Source organism: Hermetia illucens, chromosome 3, assembly GCF_905115235.1.
Source record: "Hermetia illucens chromosome 3, iHerIll2.2.curated.20191125, whole genome shotgun sequence".
Lineage (NCBI taxonomy): Eukaryota > Metazoa > Arthropoda > Insecta > Diptera > Stratiomyidae > Hermetia > Hermetia illucens.
This window is the reverse complement of record NC_051851.1, coordinates 98,245,059-98,269,671: the sequence shown is the minus strand read 5'-3', so window position 1 is coordinate 98,269,671 and position 24,613 is coordinate 98,245,059. Positions and strand designations below refer to the sequence as shown.

The window sequence follows — 24,613 nt, the reverse complement described above, 5'->3', positions numbered from 1 at the left end:
TATTGGCAAGGATGCTTCCAAATATAGGCGGCCCGCAACACAATCGACGATTACTCTTACCGCGAGTCATCGGCTCTGTACTTTTATACACGGCACCAGTATGGACGTCGGCGATAAAAATCGGAGAAAATCGCAAACAGCTTGAAACTGCATATCGATTAAGCGCTTTCCGAACATCTTGCACCTATCAAACAACATCTTATGAGGCGGCATGCGTGATTGCAGGGATGATCCCGATGGATATTCTAACCGATGAGGCAAGTCGTCTGTACGAGAATCGAGAAGTCAGCCTAAACAAGCAAAGTGAGCGTTTGCGGTCAGAATGGTGGTCTCACGGGTAGAGTCTGGAAAAATATGGGAGGTTTTAGTCGGTAAGTTTCCGGCATGCGTTTCCTTGATTCCAGATGCGCATCTTTGATGGATTTCCCCAGCCAAAAAAAAGACAGACAGACAGACAGTAAACCGATTTTGTTTTACACAAAACCTTAAAAACCGAAATGAAGTCCAATAGTACTGGTCAACTAAAAAAATAAAGATATTAGAGTTCAGCTTTGAAAGCGTTCAAAATTTCTCTTACATGGGTTTCAAAATCACTCTTGGGCTGTAAACAAAATCCGTCCAATAAAGTGGGGTGGCCACCTAATCCACAGACTTATCGATGGTGTAAGTCAAGATACCAGTTACTTGCTAAAATATCGAATTGGTAGGGTTCGAAGTTTCTTATTAAGCCAACCTAAAATGGACCGGTTGTTGGTTGGTGATAGTGATGAAAGAAAACAAGTCGGGAAACCAGAAGCTGGATGCTTCAGGTACGAAAGGTTTTGTATATTTCTTAGTACGTAGCACGTAATATATCCATATATTATGTGAGAGTATCCACTTTCGGGTGATATTGACATTCATAGTCTTCAATTTTCAAAGAAGCAACAACTTTGACGTATTATAACTTTGTTAATGATAGTGCGATTTCTACCAAATTTGGTAAGATCATGCTCTACATGATTGCAGAATTTCGTGGTGCTAGGATGGTTTTAAGGGGGGTTTCCAGCCAATTATATAAAAATATAGTAATAGACTATTATTAACTTTATTTGAACAGATATCGATATGGAAGGTATTTTGGAGGCCAGGCACCATATAGTGGTAGCCTCCTGATTTTTTTTCAGATATTTCGGTTTGGTAGTTTCTGGGAATGGCTCCCTTAAAGAAGTGATCACTTTCAACCCCTGCACTCCCCAACTTTCCAACAATGTCAAAACTAAGAACGGCCTCGAAAAGTACTAACCGAGACCCCCCCCCCTCTCAAATTCAACGTAAAAGGATGTAACTCACTGCATGTGTGAGCGTTCACAGTTTCCACCTTTCTACCAAATTTGGTGTCAATCGCTATAACAGTCTCCGAGAAAAATGTGTGTGACGGACAGACATACAGACAGTAAGTGTTTACACAAAACCTTAACAACGGAGAAGCTACAAAAACAAGATTTCAGGGAAACAAGTCAAAATAACATTATTATTATGGGCTTAAGGCAAAATTGGTTTTGAATTTAAAAATGTTTGCTTGTAATAACTCATTAGACGCCTCTATTTTAAGACTTTTATTTTGGAATGTTTTTAAAATTTTCAACCGTGCATTAGTTTTAGTGGAGTATTTTTTTTTAGTTAATTTTCGCAGCTTATTTATATATTTTCTCATGTAAAGTGTAAAATGGTAACAAAACAAAAATGTCACCTATTTTCATTTCATCTCCAATCTTTTGAATAATATTTAGAAATTGAGCAGTGACGTTCAATTGTTCACGATCTAAGACACATTGGCACTCAGTTTTGAAAATTTGTTTGAATTTATTGATCTATTTAGTGCGTTTATTTGACAATCAAATGTGCAAATTGACATGTAAAACTGCTCCTAAAATTCCTACAAATATTTTCAGTAGTCGTAGTGATTATTTATCTGCATTTAGAATTTATTCCAGTTAATAGACTTAATTTGTATCCGAACTTATACCCGGTAAGATATTACTAAATGTTTCCTATTTTACCAATTTTATGGACAATATTTTTAATAGTAGTAGTGATTATTTATCTGCATTTTCAATTTTTTTTTCCAGTTAATAGACTTAATTTGTATCTGAACTTATACCCGGTAAGATATTACTAAACGTTTCCTATTTTAGCAATTTTAGACATTTTTGAAAATACCCTTGTCAAAAACTATTCTTTCCAACATTTCTGCTTGTATTCATGAAATTCATTTAAATTAAAATTATGGTATCGTTCACGCGCGGAGCCGGTTGATGTTCTAGGGAGTCCATTTTTATAGCAACTTTGCAACTATCACTTTAATAAAGTGAAGTTAGCTTCGCTTGCCGGCAGAAGGAGATATGTAGGCAAATATCTGAAGATGGAGGATGTGAACTTGTGTGTTGTGTGATTCGAAACAAAAATACGACTTTAGACGATGTGCATGAGTGTAAGGAACGAAGCTGAGAATCAAAATTTGCAATTGGAGAATTTCGCACCGTTTTAGTTACTAAGATTCCAGCAATCTAAATAATATTCAGATTGTTAACCAATACATTGGCGATCGTGCGAGTGCGTACGGGTCAATACAGCCTAAATTTTCGAATCTTCGTAAGAAGCATACTCAAGCCGCTCAAAGTGAACAACCTAAAATAAGAGGCGAGCAAGATGGACGATTTGTCGGTGGAAGTATGCGGTGAAAACGGTGCATACTACAAGGTATGTGCAATTCCTTTCGCCTGCTTGGGCAGAGTCTCCATTGATCCTTGAACGTGTGCACGATACGCTCAGCTGTTCGCTGGAACCTCACTTCCAACTGCATTGGGAGTTAGGCAAACGTGACGGTGACAGCTGCGCCAGTGTCTGCACCCTAGCCGGCTGCTACTCGCGCTGAAACTCATTTTTTTTTTGCAGGGGACTGTGACAGACGTTTTCGAGGATGCCGTGATGGTTTCGTTTGATAATGAGTAAGTTGCGCTGTTCCTAAAGAAATTTTCTGTCTAGTTGTGGAAAAACCGGGTCCGAGTGAAATCTTTGTTTCGAACGACATCGCTCCAGGTCTTGCCTAACTTTGGTCCGGAAAATGTGGTTCGTAAATAACCTAGCCTGCGCCAAGGCAGTCGTCGGTGAAAAAGGCGAGGCACTGTTCCGAGCCTACATGCGTCCGCTCCAAGCGAAGGCCACTTTCAATTGCATTCATAAACGGGGATTGCCCCAAAATAATTCGTAGTCGCAGTTACCAAAAGTTATCACGATAAATCGTTCACACGAACAAAGTGACATTCACAGTTTACTCTAATACGCGAGAAAAATGTTGCGTTTTTTGACTGCAATTTCTTTTTTTTCTTTCTAATGCCACAATTCTGATGAGAGCAAGAAGTGCAGTTTCTAGGTTCGCAGTCTCAAACAACAATTTTATCCACAAGTATACAGTATCTAGTATCGATTAGCCAACAGAGACCGGGTCGTCGATCGGCATATCATGTCCGGGAGCCTGGACGATTTATTAATGTTAGTTTTCGAATCCATATTTTCCTTAATCACTCTTGATAGATTTCTCTGGGCTACAAAAACAGCTTCTATACCGTCTAGAGATTTATTATCTCATTGTGGTTGATGCATACAGAATGCTCCCCGCGATAACGCAGCTCAGTTGTGCATGCCTATTGCAAACCCATTGAATTCTGAAAAAAACTATTGGGGACGAATTTCCTAGCCAAAGCAAGTAGCTTAGCAAGCAACAATACAACATGCAATATCGAAAATTTGTAATGCAGATGAACAAACATCTTACTAGCTCCAAATTTTGGTTGGGTATCCAAAGAAAAGAAAGGTTCTTTGTTATCTCATGTAGATCGAATGTCGACTAAGACATGGAGTAAGAGTTTCTTACGTTCATAATGAAAATCGTTGGCCTGGGGTATGGAGGGATTCAGAGTTCAATATGGAACATTGAATTGCTATTGTCAATGGCCATGGGGTAATCCCCTAGTTTTACACACGACAAAAATCCGAAATGTGGTAATTTAAATGTCAACGAATACTCTGCGAACTGTAGAATTAGTTGTCGGAGAAAGCGATATGGGTTCCACTTTAAAAACAGTCTGGCCAAGCTTAGGGAACTGAAATTGTAGTTCCAAGGATCTAATCTTATATAAAAATAAAACTAGTAGTAACTAGTAGTTTTGTTTTTATTTAGAAGAACTACAAGCATCGGAAAGACAACTATTTTAAGATGTAATCTTGCTAAGAACGCAAGTCTCCGAGGAATACATGAGGACTGGCAAGATCATTGTCTTGTACAGTTAGAGCTTTGACCCTATGGTGAGACGTTTCGAGCGGAATAGTTTTTGTAAGCTGAAATAGGCTCTGTTGGCTGACAACAACCGTGCGCGGATTTCATCATCGTAGGTGTTATCGGTTGTGATTTTCGACTCTAGATAGGAGAAACTGTCAACGGTCTCAAAGTTGTATTCTCCTATCCTTATTTTTCCTGTTTGGCCAGTGCGGTTTGATGTTGCTGGTTGATTGGTTTCCGATGCTGACGTTTCCACCATATACTTTGTCTTGCCTTCATTGATATGCAGCCCAAGATCTCGCGCCGCCTGCTCGATCTGGATGAAGGCAGTTTATAGGTCTCGGGCGGTTCTTCCCATGATGTCGATATCGTCAGCATAGGCCAGTAGTTGGGTGGACTTAAAGAGGTTAAAGAGGAGGTCATAGATCGTTGTTGATGTCGAATAGTCTTGAGAGTGATCCTGCTGCTTTTATTTGCCTCGCACATTGGTCAAGGTCAATCTAGACAGTCTTATCAATTTTGTTGGGATACCGAATTCTCTCACGGCCGTATATGGTTTTACCCTGGCTATGCTATCATAGGCGGCTTTAAAGTCGATGAATAGATGGTGCAACTGTTGTCCATATTCCAACAGTTTTTCCATTGCTTGCCGCAGAGAGAAAATTTGATCTGTTGCTGATTTGCCTGGAGTGAAGCCTCTTTGGTATGGTCCAATGATGTTCTGGGCGTATGGGGCTATAGTACTCAGCAACGTGATACCTCTATAACTGCTGTACGGTGTGATATCTCCCTTTTTATGTATGAGACAAATAGTGCCTCCCTCTCCTCCCCAATATAGGGCTGATGTAACAGCGTTACAAGAGATGCGATGGACAGGGACCGGTTTCCTGGAGAAGTGGCTATCCAGTAAACCATGTGGTCGGAGTAGGTCTCTTAGTCCGCCAAAAAATGAAACCTGCTGTTATCGGCTTTGAAAATATAAGCGAAAGGCTATGCACTCTGCGTCTGCGAGGCAAGTTTAGAAATATAAGCCTCATAAACGTTCACGCCCCTACAGAGGAGACTGCAGAGTCGGACAAGGATACCTTCTACGAGGCAGTTGAGCGGACCCTCGAAGCCTGTCCCAAGTATGATATGAAAATCATACTTGGAGATTTCGACAGTCAAGTAGGGACGGAGCCAGTATTTAGGCGATATGTTGACTCCCATAGCTTACATCAAAATACAAATAACAGACAACGGATTAGTCAATTAGCAGTGTTACACGAAATGGTTGTTGGAAGTACCTGGTTTGCGCTGAAAGCGGTCCACAAACATACGTGGGCCCCTCTAGACGGGACCACTTTCAACCAAATTGACCACGTGTTGATTGAACGCCGCCATCTCTCAGCCTTGATGAATGTCAGAACATATATGGGGGCCAATATAGACTCGGACCACTATCTCGTTGGCCTGGTGCTCCGAGCCCGAATTACGACACCACCTACAATCCCCTCTGACAATCAGGTGAGAGTGAATACTGAAGCCATCCACAACACAGCCCTCCGCGACCCCTATAAATGGGAAATTTATGCCGCAATAACCGCAGTCAACAGAGGTCCTGGAGATGAAGCATCAACAAATGATCTTCACAACCACCTGAAGAACGTTATCATTGATACGGCCACAAAGATACTTGGTCCCAGCCGCAAAAAAAGTCGGAACGGCTGGTTTGACGATGAATGTAAGCTAGCAACGGAACGGAAGAATGCCGCATACCGAGTAATGTTGCAATCTCAAAGAACGCGGGCACGCGCAGAGACTTATCACGAACTCCGTCGAGCGGAGAAGCGACTTCACAGACGGAAAAAGGGAAGCCTGGGAGAACCAACAAGTCTGTGAACTAGAAAAGTACAGGGAGCAACCGCACCAGGCGCGCAAGTTTTACTAACAAGTCAGCAGGATGAAGCCTTATACACCTCGATGCTCATCCTGACGAGACAAAGAGGGAAATATGATTTCCGACAGAATGGGCATATTGGAGCGATGGGTTGAGTACTTTGATGAGCTCCTGAACAACCAGAACATCGGCGAGTTGGAGGTCGCGCTAACTGAAGACGACGGACAAATACTGCCACCACCAAGTATAGGAGAAACAGTCCGTGCAATTCATTGGCTTAAAAATTATAAGTCGCCAGGCGCCGATGGAATTGCAGCCGAGTTATTTATGGAGGCAACCAGTTACACCAAGTGGTTCATCAACTTGTACTCAATGTATGGGACAGCGAATCAATGCCTGCCCATACTACCGGCAATCAGATCTTTGTCTCAGCAAGATGAGAATCGAGGTATATATGGCTTTATATTGCTGACTTGTTGGTAAAAACTTCTACGCCTGGTGGGGTTGCTCACTATACCTGTCGAGTTCGTCATAGACCGTTTGGTTCTTCCAACTTTCCTTTTTCTGTCTGTGTGGAGCATATTAATAATGTAGCGTCAAGCAACGACGGAAAGTTCTGACGCATAGGAGAAGGATGCTTTCTATGAGCAACTGAATGCAGTCTAGGAGAGGCTTCCTGATTTGTCAAGATCTGGGGGACCATAAAAAAATTGAGAGATTTATCGCTTACTGTGGTTACCGGGGGGTACCGCCTCGTCATTGGTGACACAGAATCTGCCATAAGGTCACTGGGGTATTCAGATAAACGGCATCGCAATCAGCAATAGATATCGGAGCTGACTTGGGAATGTACGAAACAGGAAGTGTTGGTTTCTCAGTTCAAGACGAACTCGCGGTGATTCACGGTAATTTGATGGATATTGCGAATGCGATTGTCAAGAATTCGAATATCTTAATGTAAAATAACATCCGAATTGAATGTTAACTTGCAAGGGCTATCAAAGTAGAGGGTACTTATACCTCTTTTAATCACATGCTATGTTACAGCTTTTGGCACCGCACTATTAGGGTTTCTTAAGCAGGGTGCTCCGTTCATGGTGGTAGGAAAAGCACAGTTTTCCACTTTCCCAATCATTTATTCCCGGATTATGGATGGATATTTTTCTAATGTGGTCTGGAAGTCGCTTCATTATGTTAGGTTTCAATTGACATGTAAAAATGATGGGCTAAAGGAGGTAACACTAATTCGTGCAAAAAAAGGTACATTTTGTGATTTTTTTTCTGACGACACAGTTGAAATCCATTGAAACCAATGGTTCATTAAGGTACAAAATTCGAAGAAATTGTGTAAAATTTTCATGAAGAAATATTAAAAACAAAAATTCTATTTTCATTGGTGAACAGGAAAGAAGACCTTGATTATTTTTTTCAACATTCTTGATCAGTTTCCTTATCAAATTTTACTTCTTGGGAGTACAATGCGGTCCACTTCTCACTTTCTCAAACAAAAACTTATATTTTATTTCTTCTATTATCAATGAGTCGGCATACCAGAAGCTTTACGCTTAGGCTATGAAGGCTTTGTGTTCATCTTATGTGAGAAACTTTCTATGCATGACTTTCCATTCGTACATAGCTAAAAATGAAAAATATGCATCATCACACATTTACACTTTACTGCGCACTGACCACATAAAAACCCTTTGAATATTTTCGAAGCAGTGTGAGGAATTCTCTTCTTTGATTTCGGAAAGGCTTTCGACAAGTCGCCATATATATGTATGTTTATACCATCAGTTTAAGTGTTTTATTAGGTATTTTTTAGCCCCGGTACTTTATTGTCGTTCATCCTGTTGTTTTTGCTTCGTCAAAGCAGGCGTCACCGCGATCAACGGTGCCCCGGGCCTGCCAGACCCTCCTATATATTAAGAAACAACCTCTTGACCGATCTTCCGAAAGCGAACAGAGCATGTGAATAGACTTGGAGTTTCGGCATTACAGCTCTGACTACAAGTCTCGTGGGTTTATACCCTTTCCGCGTAAAATTGTTTGAAGCAGTCACGATTGTTTCGCTGTATAGCTAACTCAAAGCCTCTGCGAGCCTCCTTGTTGATAAGCGCCTATCTCTGTTCAGTTCCACTCGCTCAGTATACTCGTTCTTTGGCCCTCCATTCCAGTACGAAATCATCTGACCATCGCTGATTAACATAATGTCTAATTTGTCGAAGGTTTCAAAAAATAACACTCTTGGATTCGTCAGTAAACTGTGATACCGCCGTTTAAAGCCTTTCAGAGCCTTCCTCTTCCTTTCATTACTTACTATATAGCTCCCGCAGTGCCACTATATGCTTAAATGCTTGGTGTATCTTATCTTTGATAAAGAGTCACTAGCCAGTTTCCGCACGGAGGTGCTCGAGATGCTTCCCTGATCTACGCTAGTCACTGGACGAAATCCGAAGATTGAAGAGCTTCCTGATAGTCCTGAATCCACCATCCACTTTATGGCGGAACGGCCCAATTGGAAAGAAATTTTCTTCCGCTATTTCTGGTCGATGGACCCCTTGTTGTGGGATCGAGATCAAATTTACAAAAATAGATGACTTCCAGTTTTGTTCAGGGTAGAGGCAACACCTCATAAGCTGCTCCGCATCTACCCTGGGAGGCATTCACGCTACTGGGTTACTACTAGGTGTTGTTTGCCTGCTCATATACAATTCATAACACGCTATGAGTATGAATTATATTCAAATAATTAAAAAAAGCTAAAAAAAAAACAAGAACTAAAGTGTCCTCATGGACCCAGCCGTTCATATAAGCTCATTTTATATGAGCTACCGATTTTATATGACGTCATAAATAAATTTACATGATTCAATCATTCAATTTTCGAGTACATTTCTAAAGTTTAGTAATATGCTATTATTAACTTTATTTAAACAGATATCGAAATGGGATGAATTTTGAGGCCTGGACTTCGTATAGGTGCACCATTGTGAATTGTTTCACATTTTTCGTCTGGATAGGCTCTGAGGACGAGACCTGTTTCACTTTTCGGGGCATACATTTTGAGCCCTCACAATGTGTGTTGCAGCCAATTACTACAAATTATAGTAATATACTATTATTAACGTTATTTGAATAGATATCGGTAAGGAGGGTGTTTCGGAGCCTAGGCATCATATAGTGGCAGCCTCTTGCTTTTTTCAGATTTCTCGGTAGTAGTTTCTGAGAATGTCGTCGTTAAAGGAATGGGGGGGGGGGCACGTAATTTGCGCTAACAAGAAATCATTCGAAGAGTGAGTAAACGACCAAAAAGCAGGCCGAAACAACGGTGGCTTGATACGCTGGATGGGGATTTGGAATCCTCGCGATTGCACCGATATCAGGCTTTGATAAAATAAAATTATGCAACCGATCACGACGAACCGACCCCAAAGGCTGAAGAAATATAAAAAAAGTATCTCACTTTAAGTGCGGACATTTTGACTCCTTACCTCCCGCTTTTCTAATTTACGTTAAATCTAGTATCGGTTTCGAAAATTACTAATCGAGACCTTTCATTTGATACTTCTCGAATATAGTGAATTCGGTGAAAAAACAATTACATCCTTAATCCTTCAATTCTCCCCCCTATTTAAATTCCACCTAAATGTATGTCACTCACTGTATGCGTATTTAGTAGCCGATAGCCCCTAACACTGAATCTCGGTTTTGCTGGTGTTTATCTTCAGTCCAATTCTGCTTGCCTCTCTTTACAAATAGACAAAAATTTGGAATTGATCCATGACCTGGTGAGAGAGCAAACAAACAACAGAGATGTCATCGTCCATTGAATTCCTCCATGTAGTCCAGACAAGGCAGTATGAAGAACTTCACCAATAAGAAGAAAAAATAACATCGATGACAGGATGCAATTCTGGCAGACTTCGTTTTGGACCCCCAAATCTTACGAAATTTTATCCATTTTGCGTCATTAAGTGTCGCTTTGATAATGGCTATTGGTTTCTCCGGAATGCCCCTTCTGCGTAGAGCACTGCAAATACAGTCCCTGTTCACGCTATAGAAAGCTTTTTCGAAATCGATGGAAAGCATATGCAGCGAATATCTAAACTGCGTGCACTATTCCGAAATAATGTCAATTCGGAGCGGAGCTATGTCTCTCTCGATCAACATTTCGAGATGTTTTTTCATGCATTCCAGGATTATTTTAATCATTTTCTTTGCTACGGCAGCACACAGATACCCCTTCAGTTGTCACACTCTCTGGGAAAGATCTCGGATTCCCTAAATTAGTAGTAGCAGATATGCAGCATTTGCAGGTGCAACGATAAATACCTCTGTGGAGGGACCGTCCAGCCCAGCGACTTTACTTCATTTGAGCGCATTGATGTCCGAAATGATTTCTCTTCTGCCTGAAGAGACAGTCCCTATCCGGATGCTACAGTAACTAGCCACTTCATCCATGAGAAGATCAACCTCACCGGATGTGATACAATTAAGAACCGAGGTGAATTGTTCTTTAAACATTTTCAGTTGCTCTGCATCGTGGATGAGAAGTTGACCGTTGACGCCCTTCACAGGAAGATATGCGACCACATGCAAGCTCTTTTGAAATGTGGTGTACACTTCTGAAGTCATTGCAGCATCTTCCGCTTCCCTCACCGGTGCAGTAGCAAATTCTCTCTTGTCACGTAGAACTTCCCGGGATTTCGCTCGGTACCAGCAGCGGTCCATAGAGCTTTCAACTCATTCCGTTCACCAGACGACTCCATTCCGCTTATGACGACTCTTCGGGAAGTGGCCGACGTCTTGTGTAGCACCCGAGAAAAGCACATTTTTGATGATGAACAATTGTGGTGTTCCTTAACCTGGGCCGGAATCCTGCAGTTAGAAGTCTGTCAGAAACCGGCTCTCATGTCAAAAGAATGTGCCTTACAGTAGTCATTAGAAGCAGCCCGACACCGGACTCTCGTCTGCTACCACCTGGTTTTGCTGAGTACAAAAGCACATTGCTGCAAGAGAGAGAGTAGTACTCTCTAGAGTTCCACAATTTTAATTCGCTTAGGCCCAGAATGTCCAGCTTACATCGTTGAAATTGCCACTCAAGTTGGTGAAAGCGATCATTCTGAAGACCCTAGTTACCACATACCAGAAAACAATCATGGTCCGTTTTCTATAGTGTGAGGCCAGTCCCCTATCCGAGGCGTTGATATTTCGATAGCAACAAAGTTTCAAAATTTCAAATAAAAGCCCTAACCCACAAGGTGGCAATGCCTTGCCTATATTCCACCTTAGTTATTTTTTAAACAAATTGTAAATATAGTTTTAAAATAATGTCTGGCCCATGAACAGGTGATTTAATGTTAGTGAAGACTCGGTGTGCCACCTACTTTTCCAAAGTAGATGATAAATTTAATTATGATTGCTCTAGTGCATTACATACACTTCCTTTTTTAAAATATAATTACTGATAGTGTTTTGAATTCAATTTGGAATCTTCTTTCAAATGACTCTCCTTCCCCAATGCAAAAGCTATAGCATTTCAGAATGTTTACACGATTGGATAACTCCTGTGTTCTATTTATTACTCGACTTCTGAGTAAGAAAACTCCTTTGCTAACATAATTTAATTATTTTTCTTTCAGTTATCAAGAAGAAGCACGATTCGCATTCTCCCAGGTTCGTTTTCCCCCAATTGAGAATCAAAGTCCGCCACCATATGAAGAAGGAATGGAAGTAGAAGTATTTACTCGATCTAATGAACGTGAAGCCTGCGGTTGGTGGACAGCAATAATTAAAATGATGAAAATCGATATATGCGCTGTGGGATATCTTGGCTTCGAACATCCATACACAGAAATAGTGGAGTTGAAAAGATTAAGGCCAAAAAATACAAATCCCCCGATAACATCGAAGAGCTTTTATAAATTTGAAATCTCTGTTCCCGAAGAGTTGAGAGAGGAGTGAGTACGATTCAACAAATTTGTATTTATTAAAAGCAAAGAAGAGACTTTTTAACAGTTTAGAAACAAAAGTTATATGTCTCTCATGTGTCTTTCCAGAGCAAAAGAGGACGGCGTACATAAGGAATTTCAGAAATCGATATCCGCTGGCGTTTTTCGATTTGTTCCAGATCGCGGAGTTATTGTTGTCATCTCAAAGCATGATTTCACGCAAAAGAGAGCAAGCATGTTGCAAGATATGCATTTCAGAAATCTGGCACAAAAGGTAAATTCCTACACTGATAAGGTATACTAATCATTTAATTCAATTGCGAATTGTTTCTAGGTTATTTTGCTTAAAAAGACTGAAGAAGCAGCCCGCCAATTGGAGTCGACGAAACTCCATAATCAGGGGTAAGTTTGAATACATTCTTTTTCTTGCCGGATAATGTCTTTGTAAGACATCTAATGAGGCAAAACTAACAAAAAGAAGTTCTGATTCTTTCAAAATGAAACCAAATTTCTTGTTCTGTGTCGAATATTGTCCAAGAAGAACTCACAATGCTTTGAGAGGATCCAAATACTGAAAGAAATGGAGCAGGAACCATATAACACTATTGTTCAACCACATTCAGGACAAAAGGGAGAATCATCCAGCCTGAATTGATGCAGATACTGCATATGACCTGACAGGAATTGCGTCAGATAGTAGTTCATAGTGCGTAATCCAGGTGTCCCTTGAAATTGATTTTAGCGTCGACCATCACCCCCAGCAAGAATATTAACCGTATTCCTCTTCCTACGGTTGGTAATCAAGACCGCCTCCATCTTTTGCTCCGCAAGGGCAAGCTGAACCATCTCCAGGCACGCTTTTATGGCTCTAATGGTTTCGTTAGTACACTTAACGTCTTCAAGTTGTTTCGCGAAGACAACGACAGCTAGATGATCTGCTAAACCAATTATCGTGGCCTCCTTTGGTTCGGGAAGGACAAGGACCCCATTGTACATCACGATTCACAGGAGAGAACCCAACACTGAGCCCTGTGGTACTCCTGCGGTGACGGTGTACTGCTTGGATCCCTCATCCGTATCGTACCAAAGTGTCCTCTCTGTGAGGTAACTTCCGAGGGGCTTAGTCAAATAACTAGGGACACCCGTTTTAGCCAATGAGCTTTTTATCCACTCCCAGACATCGCGTCTCGAGGCAGCTGCAAAACAACGTCTACGGCGTCGATCGTTGGGTGGGCTTGTCGAAATCCAAATTGTCGCTACGATAGTCCATCTATATATTGAATGATAGGGAGCAGTCTATTGTAGATGGCCCTTTCGAGCATCTTTCGTATCGTGTCGATGAGGCAAATCGGGGGGTAAAATGATGGATGTCTTGGGTGCTTATTCGGCTGCAGAAGCAAAACTAGTTTTTGCCTCAACACCGGTCGGGGAAAGCCCCTTCTACCATGCATGTTTCAAATACGCTGATAAACCAATCGGGTCTGGTTTTAACAGCGAGTTTAAGAGCTATATTGGGAACAGCATCCAGACCGGGTGCTTTGTTATCACCCATTCCCCGGCAAATTTGCGCAAGTTCCTCCTCAGTTACCGCAGGTATGGTGTAGACGTCCAATGGTTGCTTGTGTTGTTTGCGCTCCCCTTTATCCGGGGGGAAGAGCGCCATTACGATATCGAGCAGAAGATGCGGGCAGGTCAGTTGTGGTGTTGGCCTTCTCATCTTCTTCATAACCACCCTGTTCCCCAGGGACTTTGTACTGCCTCTGCGCAAAGTTCTTTGAAGCATTCTCGCTTGCTGGTCCGTACAGTCTGCTTAAGCTTACCTCGAAGGTCCACATATACTTGCCGTTTCTCGTCGAAATCCGGTCTTCTTCTAGATCGTTGGCAGATCCTCCTAGCTCGAAAACATGCATCCCGCAAGTCCGCGATCTTCATTCATTCATTCTACCAATAGTTTGAGCACTCGGCATAGCAGCGTCGCATGTTCTCGTTATGCGTCCCATTATTTACTCTACCTTTTCTGTAGCCGCACCACCGGGATTGTGGCCTCCCAATAGCATCTCTATAAATGCGTCCTCTTCAAACCCCTTCACGGATCAACCTTGGTTTCTAGCTCCACGGGAAGGCACAATATCGCATGGCCCATATTCGATCTAGGGGAAAATTGCCTGGTGGTCGCTATGAATATATTGCGCACTGGCAAACCATACCATGCTACTCACATATGTCGACATTTGAGCCCGACCTTGCTCCACGAAAAAGGGAAACATTTCTCGTATTTGCAAGTACCAAATTTAGCGCCGCGAAAGCCCCTGGTGTTCGTAATGCGACTGCTCCCATCCATGGCACACGCGTTGAAATCACCTGCTACATCTACATCTACAGTCCAGGGACCACTCTTATTATTGCGATAAGTCTCGGTGATTATGACAGCTTGGATTCCCTTCTCATACATGCGCGAGAGGGTCTTGCGCTGCCTCGCTGTGGTTGAGGTTGATTTGTACCAACCTCATTTCTTTAGTGTATTCAAGGCTCTCTTAAACTCTGGACATCTGCTGCTGCCTGCAACGTGCCAACAGTCGACGCCCTTTTTCCCCTTGCAGAGCATACATTCAGGCTCAGCCTAGCACTTCCTCAACATACCTTCTTCCCCACATTTTCTGCAACTTTTTGGCCTGTCACAGTCACCGGTACATTTCGCCGCTATGTGGTCAAATTCCAGGCATCTAAAGCAACGCTTGAGGGACACCTGCTCCCTGAGTCGGCAAACGATCCAACCTATTTTTACTTTACCAGCTGCTAGCAGTTTGAACACTGCTTCAGCTGGTAAGCTTATAGTTGCTGTTTGCGTGCCTCCGTATGCCTTCCTCAGCCCTCTGATTGCGGGATTTTGCGAGCCAAGTGGTCCGGATTACTTTTCTAAGGCGTCGAGGATATCTTCCTTGGTCGTGATTTCATCAATGTCCTTACATTGTATAACAATTTCCTGCTTTCTGGCCCGTACTTTGTTTTTTCTCCTAAAGACTTCTCCACCTTGCCGAGGAAATTTTCAATCGTTTTACCCGGAGACTTCTTCAGCTCCAGCATCAAATTTCCTTTTTGGGAGCGTCTGATTTGGCTGACGTTTTCTCCAAGGTCCATCAGCTCAGATTCGGATTTGACCTTCCTGAGGATATCACATTTTTTTGGAGATGATAATTAATTCGGTTCCTTTTTGGGCCTTTACCTCCCTTGCGTCGATTGGAGCCTGCGTCGCAATTTCCAGGTTTTGCTTACGTTGTTTGCCTTGTAGTAGGAGGCCTTTTTGTCTTTTCGCGCCCTGCGAGGTTCCGAAAGAATCGTTTGCGCCCTCTCTACTCCTCTTTTCAAGCTTGCCATCCTTTGGGTTTTGAGGGGGTGTCACTTGTGTTGATTCCTTCGAGGCATTTTGTCCGTCCTTGGCACTATTGTACAGTACTCGAATGGTGCGGACCATGTTTTTGATGGCCTGTTGCACATTATGTTTTTCCCTTATAAATTCGGACAACTCGACCATTTTTCCTCCGAGTAGGGCAAACGATGATTTGTCCGTATTCTGACATTGGTCCTCTGCTTGTTTTCCCACTGGGCACTCCCGTATTGATTAGCCTTACGGGAGCTTCCCTGATTTCCTTCCTTCATCAAAGTTGATTTCGGAGGAGATCGCAGGATCGTCGAGCTTCTCCTAAATAGATCAAACACTAATTCCTGCGACATGTTCCGACCAGGTGTATTCACCCCACTATGGGCTAATGAATGACCAGTTTGTGGCGCATCTTTCCGTGTTTTTTGAACAGGCGTTCTCGGGAGTGATCTACTCCTTATAAATGCCTCTTTCTCCAGGCTTTCTCCATACAAGCAGAAGGAAGGTATACATTTTTTTTCACCAAATATAGTCATGTGGGGTATCAAATGAAACGTCTCGGTTAGTGTGCGGACGTCGGAAGTGATCATTTCTGTAACGGGCCCATTCTCAGAAACTGCCCAATGGAAAAATCAGGTGGTTGCAACTATATGATACCTGGACTCCGAAATTTTTGTTGTATACCGATATCCCTTCAAATAAAGTTAATAATAATATATTACTATAATTTTTAGTAATTGGCTGCAAAACTCCCCTTAAGTTCATCCAAATACCACAAAAGCAATGTAGGCTATGACAGACCATAATCGTACCAAGTTTGGTGGTGGTCGCACTATTACTAACAAAGTTATAGTAGGTCAAAGTTGTCGTTTCTTTACAAATTCACGACTATGAATGTCAATATCATCCGAAAGTGAATAATCTCACATAATTTATGCATGCGTGCTACGTACTAATGGAGAAGATGCACACGCACACTCTTTATATAAGAAATACACAAAACCTTTCATATATGGTTTCCCGATTTGTTTAATGTCCTCCCCACTGTTGAGATTCCTTTTTACAATCAACATACGTCTGTAGATTATGGTTACGCCATTTGCTCCTTATTGAGATATAGCGTATCAACCACCCCTACACACCTCACTGAAATGCGCTTCACTCTTCCACTACTCTGCGCCAAATGTTCCTTGGACAACCCACTCGGCGGGCGTTTTGGGAGAGAGTATCACTCACTGGCATGTGTGCTGAAAATCTGGTGTGAACTCCGAATTTTTTATCAAGACCGATTGACATGACACTTGCGATGGAATCCGGAGGTGACATACGAAACAAAAGTTATATAGCGCCGATGTGCGCCTCCCCAATGGAGGTGAGGCACCACCCCTCCGTGTCGTACATTTTTTCGAAATAATCGCAATAATCTAAGCAAAAAATGTTGTGTGACAATTTTCGTACAAGTAGTATTTTTCGAGTTATTCGGGTTCAAATATGTCGTTTTTTTTTCATGGAAAAAATGCATGTTATTAACTGTTTTTCGCAAATAACTCGAAAGCCATCCATTTTATGTAGAAATATGATACAGAAACAAAGGATACAGATATAGAAATTGGATGCAGCGCGTGTCATTCTGCATCGTCATATGATTACCAGGATAATATCCATGAGTTTTTCTTGAGCGGTCTTTCTGTTTAAAACATTTCGGAAATTCTCTCCCGATCGTTCATTTTTTAAGGTTTTGTGTAAAACAACACTTTATTAAAATCAATTCACTATCTGTCTGTCACACGCACTTTTCTCCAAAACGGCTAAACCGATTCGAACAAAATTTGGTGAATATAGGAGAACTATGAAACCCCTCGCATACAGTGAGTGACACCAAGTTGCGTGCAGTTCAAAGGGGGGCTCAACATTTTTTGGTACAAAATTTGGTATGCGTAATGAAGAACATAATGTACAATTTGGTCAAGTTTGAAGAAAATACAACTATTATTAACAAAGTTATAGGGGATAAAACTTTACCTGTATGACGTCATCATCACATATCAATTCATCAATACCACAACGAAATGAGTTCTTTTGAATAGGGTCGCAAAGAATTATTTTGTTTTAATTTTTTAGTCATTTGTATATGAATATCAATTACTCCAACCAGACATGTGTGTATGTAGATGTATATCGGGTTTGGGAAAAAATAATGTCGTATTTGTGATTTGAGAGAGAATTTTAATGCTTTATTTAACATACTTAGAATTATCCGATTTAAGTCAAATATACGCGGTTTTTGTTCACAAACTTGTTGCCATTTAGGAGGTAACTCCATTATTTATTTGCAAAAAACTCAGACAGCCAGTTTTCGCAAGCCTGTTTTGAGGCGAATTTAGTAGCACCAAGAGCGTTGTGCATGGTCCGGAAGAGATGGTAATCACTTGGTGCCAGGTCCGGACTATACGGTGGGTGCGATAGGACATCCCATCCGAGCTCCCGTAACTTCTGTGAGGCCGAGCGTTGTCCTGGTGGAACAGAACACCATTCCTATTGACCAATCCTGGCTGCTTCTGGTCAATCGCCTGCTTCAAACGGTCGAGTTGCTCACAGTAGAGGACCGAATTGAGGGTCTGACCATAGTGGAGCTCATAGTGGATGACTCCCTTCCAATTCCACCAAACACACAGTAAAACCTTCCTGGCCGTCAATCCTGGCTCCAAACGGTTTTATGGTCCTTACCCAGTTCCTGGCCAATCGAGCGAATGCTCACATGCTGGTCTGCTTGGATGATTTCGACGATTTTATCGGTTTCTACGACGATTGGCCTACCAGTACGTATCTTCGACATCCACTACACCAGAACGAAATCGATCGAACCAACGCTGTGCTGTGCGAATCGTTACAGTATCCCATAAACTTACACATTTTTTCGGCCGTCTTCGTTGCATTTTTACCTCTTCCTTGGTGGACTCATCTTTGACGCGCTATAACTTGAGACTGAAACGTACGATAATAAAACTGTCAGAGAGACACCTGTAGCCCAGATTCTCGTCTTCAAATTACCGTATAGTATGACGCGGTAAGTACAACACAAGATATTTTTAAGTGCCGCCATCTATTGACCAAATGCGACATTACTTTTTCCCCAACCTAATAGTATACGCGTGCTAATGAACTTTGCGGATAGTGCCTAATTCAGATAGATATAAGAAGTAAATCGGAAATATGGGTACGATCAATTTATATACGTGCATATATGTGTACAGTATTCGGAAATAGGCAGTTTGTTTGTTTAGGGTGAGTGTAATATCTATGACGTAGTTTGGAAAAATATGAAGGAAAATGTTGGATTTGTAGCTATATAGGAATAGAAAAATGTACGTTGGAATTTCTTACATAAGATGAACACAAAACCTATATACCCGAAGCGAAGGTATTCCGGCTTGTTTATATCTGATGTAGGTTAAATTCTTCGCATTTGCAATAATATTAAACTCAGTGTGAAGCGTATAAGGTTGACTATTATCATCATCAATCAATAAAAAATAAAGGGCAATGGAATTTTTAGCTATGTGAGGCGGATCTGTCATGCACTTGTCGCTTCTCACATCTTTTTCGTCAGCCTTTGTCCCGTTCGCAAGCGGGGTCGGCTCGTCGTGATGGGTTTCGCCATTTTATTTTATCAACCCACCGTTGTTTCGGCCGGTCTTTTGGTCGCTTACCGTTGACTTCGATGTTCAGACCAATATTGGTGAGTGAATTCTCTTTAGCGCGCAGTTTTTCCACGATCGAGGCAACCCCATGTCGATCGCGGATATTCTCATTTCGGATGTGAGCAAAACGTGTCACGCCACTTAGTCCTCATTACCGTCGTTCATTGTCTTTTATAGTCGGCCAACACTCAGAACTATAGAGAGCGGCAGATGGACGACATTGCGGTAAATTTTAGATTTGAGACGTTCGCTGATATGTCGATCACAAAGAACTCCAGTTGTGGAATGCCACTTCATCCGGGTTGCGTTAATGCGTGAAGCCATTTCATTACGCAGTTCTCAATTGGCTAGCATTCACCCGAGATATTTAAAACGCTCAGTTCTGGGCAGGTTACTGCCGTGGACAGAACTGAGCGATTTAAATATTTCGAGTCAATGCTATCAGCCAATGGAGAACTGCGTTATGCTCCTTACATAGAAAAACACAAAACCTTTTATACCTGAAGCGTCAAGCTTCCGGTTTCCTGACTTGTTTCTATGTTGCACTGCATGTGTTATTACCTTTTTAATTTACTCAATTTCCTCCTGGATTCTATTTGCATGTATTTTTAGGCATTATGGCTGTTATAATTATCAGTAAATTCGTCGATATGATATTTGGCTCACGGGGGGACACTACGAAGATTGGACTAATTATTTTCATTCCAAATATTGATTGCGATAGCTGCAGGCCACTTTTCCGGGACAGAAAAATTTATATGCAAAACTTTACCGAACACCAGCTAAGAAAAAGGTGCAGATGGCAATGCACTTTATATGCAACTGTCCGATTTCCACAGACTTGGAATGCAGTTACAGTAGCAAGTTCCTAACGAGGAATCTGCACGTTTGATGACTTTATTAGATGTCCTTAGATTCACTAAAGCTTGCAATGCAAGCAAATATGCTTACATAGATATAAATATTCTTTGTTTTTAGTCTTTTTAAGGTTTTGTGTGAAACAAAACCTTATTAGAATCGAGACGGTGTCTGTCTGTCCGTCTGTCTGTCTGTCACACCCGATTTATTCGGAAACGGCTGGACCGATTGTCACGAAAATTAGTGAGAGTATGTAATCTGGTGATCCCTTTACATGCAGTAAGTGGCGCCGTCTTATGTTAAGTTTAAGGGGGGGCTCCCCGTACATGTGAATGGAGGGTGCAAATTTTTTTTTCACAGAATGTAGCCATGTAGGGTATCAAATAAAAGGTCTCAATTAGTACTTTTCGAATCTGGTTCAATATTTGATATTAGATGAAACATAGGGGAGTGAGGGTTCAAAATATGACCCCCAAAAAGTGTAACAGGTCTCGTTCTCAGAACCTATCCAACCGAAAAATCTGAAAAAAATCACAGTGGTGCATCGCTACGAAATCTAGGCCTCAAAATATATCCGGTTCCGATATCCGCACAAATAAAGCTAATAATAGTATATTTCCACATTTTAGAAATTTACCCGGCACCCTCCTTATGTTCCTCCTAGAAGTACAAAATTTGGCATGCGTGTAATGAAGAATATAATGCACAGTTTGGTCAAGTTTGAAGAAAATCCAACTATTATTAACAAAGTTATAGGGGGTGAAACTTTACAATTTTTTGTGAATTTCGTTCACTCTACAACCCGCATGACGTCATCATCACATATCAATTCGTCAATATCACAACGAAATGAGTTCTTATGAATTGGGTCGCAGACAATTATTTTGTTTTAGTTTTTTAGTTATTTGTCGACCAGACATGTGTGTATGTAGGTATATAATATATGCGTGCTAATGAACTTTGCGGGTAGTGCCTAATTCAGTTAGATATAAGACGTAAATCGGAAATATGGGTACGATAAATTTAGATACGTGCATATATGTGCACAGTAGGTAATAGGCAGTTTGTTTGTTTAGGGTGAGCGTGATATCTATGGCTCTAATATGTACGTATGTCTCGTAGTTTGGAAAAATATGAAGGATTATGTTGGATTTGTAGCTATATACGGACAGAAAAATGTGTGTCTCTTACATAAGATGAACACAAAACCTTTATACCCGAAGCGCGAGCTTCCGGTATTCCGACTTGTTGTTCAATTCAATGGGATGTCGGCTCGTCTAGATTGGATTCATTATTTTTTCGGTCGTGGTGTCAGTTCGAAGGGAGCCCAAAGATTCTTAAATCACATCGGGATCTTTTAGTTAGCTTAACATATGGCCTGAGCAGTTGGAAATACTATTCCTCTCCTCTCCTACCTATTGTTTTATCAGCTACATTGTTTGCGTTTGACAATATTAATCTTGTCTCGTGCACCCTTCAAACGAGTCGGTCCTTTGAATAAAGTGGATTGTCCACTGCTGTTTTTCTGTTATTTGGCACAGTGTATCTACACATACTTATTATTTTTAGTTTAAATTTATACAATATATTCATGAACTGCTCATAGTTTCACAGATGAATTTAAAGTGCGCGAAGATCTAATGGGCTTGGCTATAGGAGCACATGGTTCAAACATTCAAGCTGCCAGGAATCTAGAAGGAGTTATTAATATTGAATTGGAGGAGAAAACATGTACGTTTAAGATAACCGGCGAATCTAATGAAGCTGTCCATCGGGCACGAGTTATGCTAGAGTATGCCGAAGAATTTTTCCAAGTCCCACGCGACTTGGTAGGCAAAGTAATTGGTCGTAATGGCCGCATTATTCAGGAAATTGTCGATAAAAGTGGTGTATTTAGAATTAAGGTAAGTTGTTGTGATTGATTTTGTCACAAGGAAATTACACCTAACCCGTTTGCAGATCGCTGGCGATGATGAACCTGATCAGAATATACCCCGCGAAGCTGGTCACGTACCGTTTGTTTTTATAGGCACAGTAGAGAGCATTTCGAATGCTAAAGTTCTCCTAGAATATCATCTGGCGCATTTAAAGGTTGGTAAAACTGTGATTAACAAATAAAAAGGTAATGGTAGATTTCTCTGAAACTGCTCTCCTTGCGTGCCTTATTATTACAAGCGCGTCAGCCGTTATGATGGGTAGAAATTGTTTTTATGTGTGAAATTTTCTTTTATAGGAAGTGGAACAACTTCGTCAAGAAAAACAAGAAATTGATCAACAGTTAAGAGCTATACAGGAGTCTAGCATGGGTTCAATACAGAGTTTCCCGGCAACGAGACGATCCGAGAGGGGATACAGTAGTGATTTAGATTCAGTACGTTCGGCACGCGGAGCGTCGCGAGGTCGAGGCCGGGGTAGAGGAACGAATGGAGGCAATAACACTCGTTATCATCAAGGTAAGTGTGTGCATCCATCGTGCTTACCACCACTGTCACGAAGCCAATGATGGAAATAATAGATTCTGCAGGTAATAGACGGGACTTGCCTGATGATGACTATCACTCACGCGGCGATCATCCCAGAGGCTACGGTGATCGAAATAATGGAGGCTACCGTGGAAACGATCGTCGCGGGGGTAGACGTGCAGGCAAAATGCAACTAAATGGCAGAGAAAACTTTACCCATGAAGAAATTGAGAATCGTGAAATGAGTAGTGTTGAAAGAGGTAAGGGTCCGATTGATGGGAGGAGAAGTCAGAGATAAAAATTATAATTTCAGCGGAAAGCTGTTCATCGACCGAGGGAGGTGGCGCTTCTCGACGACGTCGACGACAGAAATCCTCTACTCAAAGTGATATGTAATTTGAAACGTAAATTGTAGAAATTCTAACTTGAAATATTTTTAGTAGCTAATGGAGCTGCTCCATCGACAACGGCGTCAGTGGCGGCTAATAAGGCGGGAAAGCCCGGCGGCGACACTACGAAAGTCCCGATTGAGAACAACAGTCAACTGTCCGGGCAAAATAAACGCGAGCCAGTATCTAGTAAAAATACATCTTTGAAAGCTGATAAACCCCAACAACCAAAAGGACGCCGTCCAAAGAATAAAAATCAGGACGCCTTAAACAGTGATGCAAAAAAAGAGTCATTAGTAAACGGAAGTTCGGCGGTTCTTATTTAAATAAAACCACAACAAATAAGAAATTAATTTACTTTGGATGTTTTTAATACATTCAATATGAAATTGTAAAGAAGTAAAAGGAGCGATCTTTTATTTTTTTCAAACAAAAAAATGAGAAAACACAATGCATATGTTCGTTTTTGAAAATCTTGATTTGATTTTTTCGTTTTAAACGCTTTATACGAACGCTTTGAAATTTACAATCTTTGATTTTTATTGATGAATAAATGTAAAATTATGAAACACTTCTCTGAATTTGTTTACAATAACTTATTATTAATTAATTGATTTTGAATTTGTATAGTATTTTCTAATCTTAATTTTATTATAATTTACTTTTAATATGAAATTTAATTAAAATATATGTGTATTTATTAATTTTTCAAATAAATGAAAACATTTATGGTTCAAATCGCAATTTATCACAACGTAAGGAGGTCTTTGCATACTTCTCGTTTCAAAAATTCATTCTCTGCCACTGTACTCTCGCTATCTCTTTTTCTTGGAATTATTGGAACCCTTAAGACGCGTTTATACTAATAACTCACGCTAGCCAACCAGCAGCTGGCAGTAGATTGCCAGCTAATAACGTTCCAGCGCACAAAGGTGAACTTAAGACTAGCATAAAAAAGCTGATGAAATAGGCGTCACGTAGAAGAAAATCCTTTTTGAGTTGCTATAGAGCATATGAATATTTGTGGAGTTTCGATAGAAGCGACTGCAAAAATATAACTACAAGAGAAAATTCTCACATTCAAACTCGGTTTACCTGCCTGTCATGCACTTTTCACGGGAACGGCTACATAATCAATTGAAATTTTGTGGGTACATAGGAACTATTTTCCACGCTTATAGGGGGTGGCATGAGTTAACGTTTTGTTAAAAGGGAGACTGCAAACATTCCCCGGGGGGGGGGGGGGGGGTATAATACTTTTCCTAATGTACCGAATGCGAACTTTCGATGAGACATCCATTACAATATCTACCCAAATGATTCTCTATTGCTATTTTTTTTAGATTGACCACAAAATTCCCACTAAGGAGTTATATACAGTGATGGCCGGGACAATCGAAAAAACATTGCATATTCTTTAAATACTTTATCTCAAGAATATTCCTACCAAATTTCATAACGGTTGGAGCTCACTGCTCCAGCGTAGTTATATATAGACTTTCGGAGCTTTGTCGCCGTTTATTCTGTTTATAGTTGCAAACTCAAGAAAAGCTACATATAATGGCTTGTAGCCAGCATCAAAATGATGTTTTCAAACCTTCAAAAAGAATACTGTATCACCCTGGAATCGACGATTACTACAAAACTACTAGGTGATAAAATATACTAAC

General features: G+C 41.1%; 1 protein-coding gene across 7 annotated transcripts; it reads left to right on the top strand.

Moving 5' to 3' along the window:
- The first annotated feature begins 1,875 nt into the window (after nucleotides 1–1,875).
- On the top strand, nucleotides 1,876–23,517 carry LOC119652832 (synaptic functional regulator FMR1). Of its 7 annotated transcripts, none has more exons than XM_038057167.1 (13): nucleotides 1,876–2,011; nucleotides 2,112–2,146; nucleotides 2,291–2,742; nucleotides 2,938–2,990; nucleotides 11,846–12,163; nucleotides 12,236–12,428; nucleotides 12,489–12,556; nucleotides 21,699–21,996; nucleotides 22,052–22,183; nucleotides 22,326–22,545; nucleotides 22,608–22,814; nucleotides 22,868–22,946; nucleotides 22,998–23,139. In XM_038057167.1, the coding sequence occupies exons 3-13, from the start codon at nucleotides 2,692–2,694 to the stop codon at nucleotides 22,999–23,001; spliced, it is 1,623 nt and encodes a 540-aa protein (XP_037913095.1). In that variant the 5' UTR covers nucleotides 1,876–2,011; nucleotides 2,112–2,146; nucleotides 2,291–2,691; the 3' UTR covers nucleotides 23,002–23,139. The 7 variants fall into 7 exon arrangements, with proteins under 7 accessions (XP_037913095.1, XP_037913094.1, XP_037913093.1 ...); XM_038057166.1 differs by having other exon boundaries at nucleotides 22,995–23,135; XM_038057161.1 differs by having other exon boundaries at nucleotides 1,877–2,011; nucleotides 22,868–22,939; nucleotides 22,995–23,517.
- The last annotated feature ends 1,096 nt before the right edge of the window (nucleotides 23,518–24,613 follow it).

What these genes read in the sequence shown, in the direction of transcription:
- LOC119652832 (XM_038057161.1), top strand. Translation starts at nt 2,692, where the DNA reads ATGGACGATTTGTCGGTGGAAGTATGCGGTGAAAACGGTGCATACTAC. An exon ending in GTGGTGTATTTAGAATTAAG is followed by an intron (nt 21,997 to 22,051) that starts GTAAGTTGTTGT and finishes ACCCGTTTGCAG; the next exon opens with ATCGCTGGCGATGATGAACC. An exon ending in TAACACTCGTTATCATCAAG is followed by an intron (nt 22,546 to 22,607) that starts GTAAGTGTGTGC and finishes TGGAAATAATAG; the next exon opens with ATTCTGCAGGTAATAGACGG.